This window comes from Corvus brachyrhynchos, unplaced genomic scaffold (genome assembly GCF_000691975.1).
Source record: "Corvus brachyrhynchos isolate BGI_N302 unplaced genomic scaffold, ASM69197v1 scaffold59, whole genome shotgun sequence".
Classification (NCBI taxonomy): Eukaryota; Metazoa; Chordata; class Aves; order Passeriformes; family Corvidae; genus Corvus; species Corvus brachyrhynchos.
The window spans coordinates 6,521,755-6,530,707 of NW_008246054.1; the positions used below are offsets into that span (position 1 = coordinate 6,521,755).

Here is an 8,953-nt window from a genome sequence, read left to right on the forward strand (position 1 = left end):
CGGCCCCCTCCCGCGAGGACCCCCAGCCCGGCCCGCCCGGCGGACAAGGTAAGGCTGGACCGCGGCCGGAGCCCGCACACTCCTGCCCCGGCTCGGTGCTTCGCGCTGGTCTCCAAACCTGCGGGAAAAACCGCAAACTTGCGGCAGAAAGGCCAAACAAAGGCTTTTAAGTGATGCGCTTTTTAAGGTAATTTTAGGGTTTTTAAGACCACGGAGCGTCAGCAGCTCCTGGCGTCACTGGTGTGTGCTCGCTGCCTGTGGTCATTAGGGCTCTCAGCCTTACATAAGATGATCAGCGGTTTTGCGCAGCGTGTACTTAAAACACTTGGAATATCCAGTGAGGCCGTGCTGCCCGTTCGCATTTTGCTCAGGGTTAGGGAAGTTGCACACTGTGCATCATCCACTTCTTGCTATGAGGATTTATTCCTGACAGTGCACCTCATATAGCCTAATTCCAGTGTACATCATAATTTAAATGGGTGATGGAATTTGGGAGTTCAAGTGATAGAGAGCTTACTGTCATCAGAAAGAAATGTAGGTACTAACATATAATGTAGACAGAGGGCCAAGCAGTGCCTCTCTCCCTTCCCAAAAGGTTTTGTTATGTTTAGATTAATGTAGACCTTTGCCAAATTGAAGCCCTACTTAGAGAGATTCTGCTGTCTGAACTTGTTCTGTCTTCTTCAATGTCTAGTGGTACCACACGTGGCAGAAGACACTGTCTCACCAACTCGAGCTCGGACCATGAAGGACTATGAAAATGTAAGCAGAACTTTTAATGTAAGACTCGTTGACAATTTATGGCCGAGGTATTTCCAGCATGTTGGCTGAAGTGTTGACTCTTAGTTTGTGTCAGCTGTTGGAGGTGTGACCAGGTGAATGTCCCTGTCCACCCTTTGAACCTCCATTTCTTAAGTGTTGCTTTCAAAAAGCCGAGGTGGGAATTTGTTGTTCAGAGCAGCCAACTGTTGTGAAACAAAATTGGCATCCTCTGCTCAAAAGCTCCTGCAGCTCACCAGAAACATCAGAACTTGGTTTGCACATCTGCTGTTGATTTATTTCAGGGAAGCATCAAGTTTATTTTCATTTAGGTTAGTGCAGGATTTGTGTTTTTAATTCATTGACTACAGTATAATGCCTTTTAACTTTATAGTATGAGTGTGCTTGGAATGCTTGTGTAGTAGAAGTCTAGTATCATTGTGATGATTCTGTAGATTAAAGTATTTTGGAACTTACTATAATATAAAGGAAAACATTAGATTTAAAAAACACACTAACTTTATTGGCTTTTTAAATTGAGTAAGACAGTTGTTTATATCTGCTGAATGATGATTTGATTGGGCTGTGTTGCAGGACAACTTCCCCGTTAAGGAGTAGAGGAAAGAACTTTAAGACATTTATTGTTGTGTGAAAAAGCGCTACAGGGGAAAGCAATCTAAAATCTCTGAGATGAACGCTGCAGATAAAGGCTGTGGCTGCTGCCTTTGGGCTGTGTCAAGAGTCTGCAGTTTCAGTGCACTGCTGCTGTTACCTTTTGTGGCAATGCTGTGTTTGAAATGAGTGTTTCCTATAAACTCTTTCATTTTCTTGTGGCCTTACATCCTCCTGAGGGGAAAGCTCGGCTCTTTGCTCAGAATTTAAAGCTTATTTTGGAAAGCCTTGGTGAAGGATGTTTTTTGCAGTTTGTATCTATTTCCCTTTCTTTCTTGTTCCTGTGTGTTGGCTGGGCTAGACAAGACACTGCCTTGGCATTAGTATGTGCTTAAAATCTCTTACTGTGATGTGTGCCAAAGACCTCAGTCCAGAATATACATTCTGCAAGTGGTTTACTAGCTGCAGGGTTCTTGGGCACAGGAAAAAAACTTCAGAACAGAGGAAAAATCTGTTGCTGTTTGTCCTGTGTGATGCAGAGCAGGGGCCTCCCCACAGGTCTGGCATTCTGGTATGTTCAGACCCCTCATGTTAAACTGAGTTGTAAAACTTCCCATGGGATGAGAACTTTTATGGATGCCAGCAGTGTAATGAAGCTCAGAGATCCATTGACATGAAGGAAGAAGAATATACATGAAACAACATTAAACTTATTTCTGTAACTGTTGTTCATACAGGCTATAAGAAGGATGTAATGAAAAGAATGGGCTCTGGCCTTGTAGCTCAGAGAGAACAGGATGAATGTAATGACGCTTAAATGGGCTAAAAGGTGGATCCATGTAGGAAAGGTCCTTCAATGTTTATACCTGGAGAAGATGCTGAGCTGGATAATGTTGGACGTGCAGATTTTTGAATTATTTATGGTGTCCCACTTAGTTGCAATATAGAGGTAACGATCCTATGATAGAAAACCTGTTTACATGGGCAAAGTGAAAAGCTTCTCTAAGGAGGACCTTGTTATCAGTAACGAGGTGTTCATGAACAGAAAGGGTGATGGGTATCAAGTTAGGGAGCTGAGTAATAATGCTTGTGGGTTTCTTTCTTGTCTCTCCAAACCCACTTAGACTTTTGCTGTAAATCTAAAACAGCCTTTGCAGTTGAAAACTGTTGTGCTGTGAAACCATAGCCACTGCTGACAGATCCCTTATGCACAAAACTGGCTCCATGCAGACTTGGAAAGGAGCTAATCTGAGCTAGGATTTGCTGCCATGCTGTTCATGCTGTGGAATATTCTGTGCAGTGTATATGTCATTGTCTTGGTTTTCATTCCTTTTGTTTAAATACAGAAATCAAAATGCATAAAGTAATTAAGACTGAGTCTTCAAATGTGTAAGTTCAGAGGGTTGCCATTAAAATCTTTTTGCAGTGTGAACTTTCTCACATTTTACACATTCTCTTTTATTAACCAATAACTTTTAAATTGTCTGCCTGCTCCAACTTTCATCCAAGAAAGTGAACATCAGAGATGACATTTGTTTCACTCCTTAGTTTATGATTACACAGTCTGTTTCATTTGCCTTTTGAAAATATTACCCTTAAGCACTCTGGTTTATACATGTGACAAGAGTTGAAAAATGCTGAGTTCTTTTGAAATCATTTTTTCCTTTTGACTCAGAAATATATTGAATGTATGGAGATTAATTAGAAGTTCAGCTGGTACAACTTCAGAGTGTTTTTGTCACTTGGACTTTTTCTGAATGAGCTGGGACTGCTGGGATTGATCTACTGAATGATCTACCCTGGTTGCTTCAGGGTGTGGGAATGAGCCACGAAGTTTATGTAGGATTTTTAGTTGCTTGGATGATTTTCACTTTTGTGAATAATGATGAGGCACCTTGCTGGGCAGGGATTATTAAACAGAATTGTTTGCAGATGCAGGTTCTTAGTGCAGTTACAGAGAGTAATCTTGGGTTTCACAAGCTAAATATTTTAGAAATTGTATTGCTAATAATTTTTACAAATAGCACTGTACTGTTCTGGAAAAACCTACATAAATATTTTATTAGTGCCTGTGTAACATATTAGATTTCCATTTGCTGAAAGCATCTGGCACGGGACACAAGTCTTATTTGAATGAATGTTTTATGCTTAGTCTCTTAAAAAAGTTTAGGAGCAGACTCCTTTCTTTAATGAAACCATCAACTAAGTTACTGCTTCTACAAGGAAGGTTAAAAGTGATAAGCAATTTTTTCCCCAAAGAATTGCACCATGAATTATGGGGTGGCACAAAGGTTTTATTGTTGTTCGATTAGGCTCACTTGTGTGCTTGTGGCTTTTCTTGCTATGAATAAAGTTACCTGGGTCCCATTAATGAGGCTGCCTTCCCAGGCTTTTGCTTAGAAAATATTTCTGTTTCAACATGGTGTCTTGTATTTTGTTCAAGTTCTATCTTTTAGAAGAATTACTTAATGTTGTTAAATTTTGTTCAAGTTCTATCTTTTAGAAGAATTACTTAATGTTGTTAAATTAAGTAATTTTAGAAGAATTACTTAATGTTGTTAAATTACTTAATGTTGTTAAATTAACTTTACACAATAAGAATTCTCCTGAATTCTTATTGTGTAAAGTTAGTCAGTATTTTGATACTTTAGGAATATTCTAAAGGGCACAAGAATATGTATTATATATTTAATTAACACATTCACAATTGAATGTGTGTGTGTGTCACCCACATGTATGTACGAGTTTAACTATGGCGAATGGGTGGAATTCCAGTCTTGCACTGTTGAAAGCAAAACTTTTGCCGGTTAGGATTGTTCCTTTTTTTTTTTTCTCCTTTTCTTTCTCTCGGAATTTTATCCCATTTGTCGCCGAAGAGCTGGGAACGACTGATACTTAAGAGACAAAGGATGTGGCTGTGGGGAGGAGGAGAAGGGGAAGGGTGCAGCTGGCTGCACTCTCTTAGCTGGGGAACTTTCTCTTGGGAAGAGCAGAGATACGGTGAGATTTTGGCTGGGGGGTGAGTGGCTGGGCTCGGCTCCTCTCTCTCCCCTCTCTCGCTCTCGGCACTGGAGGAGAGGACAGTGCTGGTGCTGCTGTGGGGAGCAGTCGCTGCCACTGCGGAGTTCTGTCCTTTACTGCTTTTTATTTTTTTTTATTTCTTCTTTCACAGCAAATCACTGATTTGAAAAAAGAAAACTTCAACCTGAAACTTCGTATTTATTTTCTGGAGGAGCGAATGCAGCAGAAGTTTGATGGTCCCACTGAAGAAATCTACAAAATCGTAGGCATTTAGAATAACACCGTGGAACTGTGTCTCTTTTTGAAGAGTTTGTTTTGTGGGGAGGTTGCCTATTTCACTTGTCTTCTTAGTCTTTTTTTGTTATTGGAAATTTTGGTGTGATTGTTTTATTCTGACCTTATCCTTTTCAGTAATAACAAAATTAAAGTGACCTAAACACTAAACAGGTGCTTTCCTCAGGTCTCTTTTCCATAATGGGATGGAAACTTGAGTCTCTCTTGATGCATGTTTCAGTAGTTAAGAACATAAATTGATGTTTGGGTACATCACAGTTTCATCTGAGTATTGCTGCCTGGTCTTCTCCACTGGTGATTTTTATGTAATTGCTGATGTGTTGAAATGGTGTTTGTCAGCTTCTGGGCCAAGGAGTTCTTTGTACAATTACATCATGAGAGGTTTTCTCAGGCTATAATAAAATAATTCTAAAATTACTGTTGATGAAATCAGGTTTTTAAAAGAAAATAAAATATCTTGTAGCTTAAGAAAAATATGCTTGGAAACCCTAGAAATTCCCAAACTGACATGCAGTACTCCCCATTAGAGCAGTTAAGTGTGTGTGTAGGGGATTTGTATTGCTTGAGTGCAATGGTCCTGAATGCTTTTGATATTTCTGAAAGGCTTGAACCTTGCAAAATATGCCTTTTAACAGCTAAGTGTCTATTCTTAGCCCACTGATACTTTATATTTGCTGGTCCAAGCAAAAAGTAATCTACACATTGCCAATAACTTTGGGGCTGGGTGATCTTCCAGTTCTCTCCAGACATTTTCATTCTTTTGTCACAGAACATTGAGCTGAAAGTTGAGATAGAAAGTCTGAAGCGTGAACTGCAGGAGAGGGAGAAGCTACTCATCAAGGCCTAGTAAGCACCAGTTTATTTCTTGATGTCCATTACTTAGGACTTGTTTCTATGTGTTTTTTTTTCCTAATGCTTTAGGAATTGGAAGAGATAAAGGGCACTTATCTAATCCAGGCTGGCAGCTGTTGATTGCCCCATGGGCCTCAATTGCAATGGAATTTTCTTTGTTTTCCTGAGGACCAGATGAATTTTGTTTGATCTCTCCAGGTTGCTCAAAGGGTATTGCCGTGCTTTGAAGGGAGCCTTGCACAAGGTCATACTAGAAAGCAAAATTTAGGTGGCAGTCATGAAGGAGTGGTCATCTGATGTTGAGTAAGGAAACTCTACCTGTTCTTTTCCCACGAGGTGTTAACAAATACTGAAAAGGCAAATGGAGAGATCTCAGCAGCTCCATATCTTCATTTATTTCAGTGCTGCTTCTTGTAGAAAACACAGCTCTGCTGAAGGTTTTATAGTGTATTTGGAAGCTTTAGATACATAAAGGAAATATTTCACTTTTTCATCATACATCTGAAATGCTTCTTTATCCACTGTGCCAAGGCTTGTATGTGGAACTCAATGGACACTACCCAAATTGCTGTACAGTCTGTAGATGTTTGTATTTAACCTTAAAGTGATAAGCATGTTCCAGAGAAGGTGGAAGGTGCTTGAGCATAATCCATCAGCCAGTGGCACCTGAAATGTGTTCCACGTTGATATGCCCTGGGATTTATGTCTGTGTTACTGTCTTTCAGTAAGGCAGTTGAAAGCTTGGCCCAGGGTGGTGATGCTGAAGTGCAGCGTGGGACAGAGGCACAGAAGAAGATGCAAGAGATGGAGGAAATGCTGACTGGCAGAATAAACCTTCTGGAAGAGGTAAGTGGCCACAGCTGAAGGAATAATAAGAAATCACTGCTGGTTTTGTGCTGTTACCTGAGATTTGATACTGTGGTCAACCTATATTTTCATAATGTCTTTTTTCATTCCTCACTATCTATGCTTGAGATGGTTTATTCCTGTATTTATTGCTGAGCCATTTCTGGTTACTTTACAGGGGAATTGTAGTGTAAATGGAAGGGACCTACAAGGATGATTGAAGTCCATTTAAAGTGAGCTCCTTGAGGGAGGAGGAAAGGGCAATTTCCATGACCTCTTACTCATTTCAGTGGAACTGGCATTTCTGAAAGCATTCTTTGTGCTGTTGAATTGGTAGAGGAGTTCTTAAATTGCTTCCTCTGTCCCAAATCAGTCAGTCAGGCTGGTGTTTCCCAGATCTGATAGGTTGAAGAGCAGATTTTCTAATCTCATGGAGATCAACTATATTCTGTAGCCCAAAGATAGTGTTGGCCTCTGACGTTAATTGTATTCTGCTTATGAATTCAAACATTGCAGTGTGGTTTTAGTCACAGGTTTACACAGCACCATGTAATTATATAGATCCAGGGAGTGCTAACAAAGATTAATTTCCTTCAGAGTTCTGGATTGACAGGTGACTGTTGGCAAAACAGCTTTTCAGGAGAGGGGCTGAGTGGGGAAGTTCACTGGGGAAGGAGCTTTTCCTCTCCCTCCCCCAAAGAAATACTTTTTAATTTAGATGTGAAAGCAAGAGGGGTATGACTTGTTAGGCTACAAGGAGGCTTTTATTTCATAAGAAGCTAGATTGGGTGAGCACAGCAGGGAAGCTTACAGTGTAAAAATGAAGATCTGAATCAAATTTGATGTAGTATAAGGCAAGTGTCTTTTTTTTGGCATTCTCCATTTCTGTGAGTTGGGTCACCCAGAGGAAGTTGACTGAAATCTGTGGCTGTTATCTCAATTTCTTTTGCTGTTCAAGAGAAAAATGTCTGGTTCATACTTTATCAGTTCTTTCCAACATCATTTATAATATTGTAAGAGAGTTTCAGTTAGCTACAGTGAGCTTTGGAATATTAATTTTATTGAACAAAAAAAGCCCTTATTTAACCTCTTTAATTTAAGTGTAGCTTTTTATTATGATAGTGGGAGGACAGTGGGACAAAACCATGTTATAATTGCTAAATCTAAAATCATAGCATAGGGGTACTTTTGTTTCCAGTTCTGCTATCAGTTAGGGTATTATTTATTTCTTTGCAACTAATTTCCCTTCTTTCTGTACCACAGAAAGCGGATTAATCTTGAAAATGCAGACACAGAGTTCAGAAACATTTACAAATAGCTTGAAATACTTGGTAAAAGTTCCTAAACTAGACATCCTGACGTATGTTGGGTAGAAGAAACTTCAGTATGTGAAAAAATTCATGAGCATTTAGTTCTTATAGGCATCAGGATTGTGTTTTAATTTCAGAATCTTAAAGCTGCCCAAGAAGAGGTGGAAAAAGCCCTTGCAATGACAGAGAAGGAGAAAGCTCTGAGAATTGCTGCTGAGCAGAAACTTGCTTCAATTATGAGTGCCTCGGCCAAGGATGTGGACAAGGTTACAGAAGCTGAGAAAGACAGGTCAGAACTGTTGAGAGTAATGTTTCTAACTGCTGGAATTCTTTATTGTTAAAGTGTGAAGAGTCAGCATGGGTTTGGGTTTGATCAGTTTGGTCCTACCCTTGGGTACAGGAGACTTACTGGCCATCTATGGAGTGAACAGCAACCAGTTTAGTAGCTTTGTGTAGCAAAGTCATCTTTAAAAGTTCTCTGAAAGCCTAAAAGGGTCAGGATGTGTGAGACACAAGCTCCTAGGTCAGGCAGGTAAATTTAATGGGAAGAGAAGCACTGTTAGAAATACTTTTACAAGCCAGGTTACAAAACATGAGGAATCAGGAATGGCATCTTATGCTGCAAAGTTTTCATGTGTAACACTCAGGTCTGTCAGAAAACATTGTTATTGTTCTTGGAACACTGGAAGTGTGAAGATGTGCATTGGCAAAAGACAACATCACTGACCTGACTTGTTTTTAGTGGTTTTTTTTCTGTTTTGTTTATGTGAAATGAGAACCAGCTTAGATACAAATTTAGATGAAACTGAGTACTCGATGGACACTTGGTGAAGGCACGTAAGGATGTGGTGTGTGAGCTAAGAAAGGAAAGAGATTAATAAGGTTTTTGTGTGTGCTGTAAAGGACAATGCAAGTAAAATATTGAAACTTAACTGTTGATATTTGAAGTGGTATTGGAGGAAAATAAGAATGAGCACTTTGCAGATAGCTCAACCCTGTTTGCTTGTGTTAAGGTTACAGCACTTTTTAATGTTTTCCAGGGTTATGAAAGTCCTCCCTTGAGTTCTGCAAGTATTGTCTTGAGTCTTCACTTAGAGGAGTTGTCTGCAAGATTTACTGCAATGACTGGAGAATTGGTGGTAGATGGTGCAAGATTAATATTTAAAATCATATCATTTTAGGCTTATAGAGCAACTGAATCTGTCACTGAAAAGTAAAGAAGCTCTAATTCAGCACCTTGAAAAGGAAAAGTCTCAGAG

General features: G+C 39.7%; 1 protein-coding gene across 1 annotated transcript in view; it reads left to right on the forward strand.

Annotated features, from left to right (window-relative positions):
• The first annotated feature begins 6 nt into the window (after positions 1–6).
• Positions 7–8,953, forward strand: part of LOC103623298 (CDK5 regulatory subunit-associated protein 2) — a 72,270-nt gene continuing 63,323 nt past the window's right edge. The window contains 8 exon segments of the mRNA XM_017745622.1: positions 7–48; positions 695–762; positions 4,544–4,654; positions 5,456–5,532; positions 6,264–6,384; positions 7,832–7,983; positions 8,876–8,946; positions 8,949–8,953. The exon segment at positions 8,949–8,953 is cut by the window's right edge and continues 51 nt beyond it. Of these exon segments, the coding sequence (XP_017601111.1) occupies positions 745–762; positions 4,544–4,654; positions 5,456–5,532; positions 6,264–6,384; positions 7,832–7,983; positions 8,876–8,946; positions 8,949–8,953 (555 nt within the window). The 5' untranslated portion in view covers positions 7–48; positions 695–744.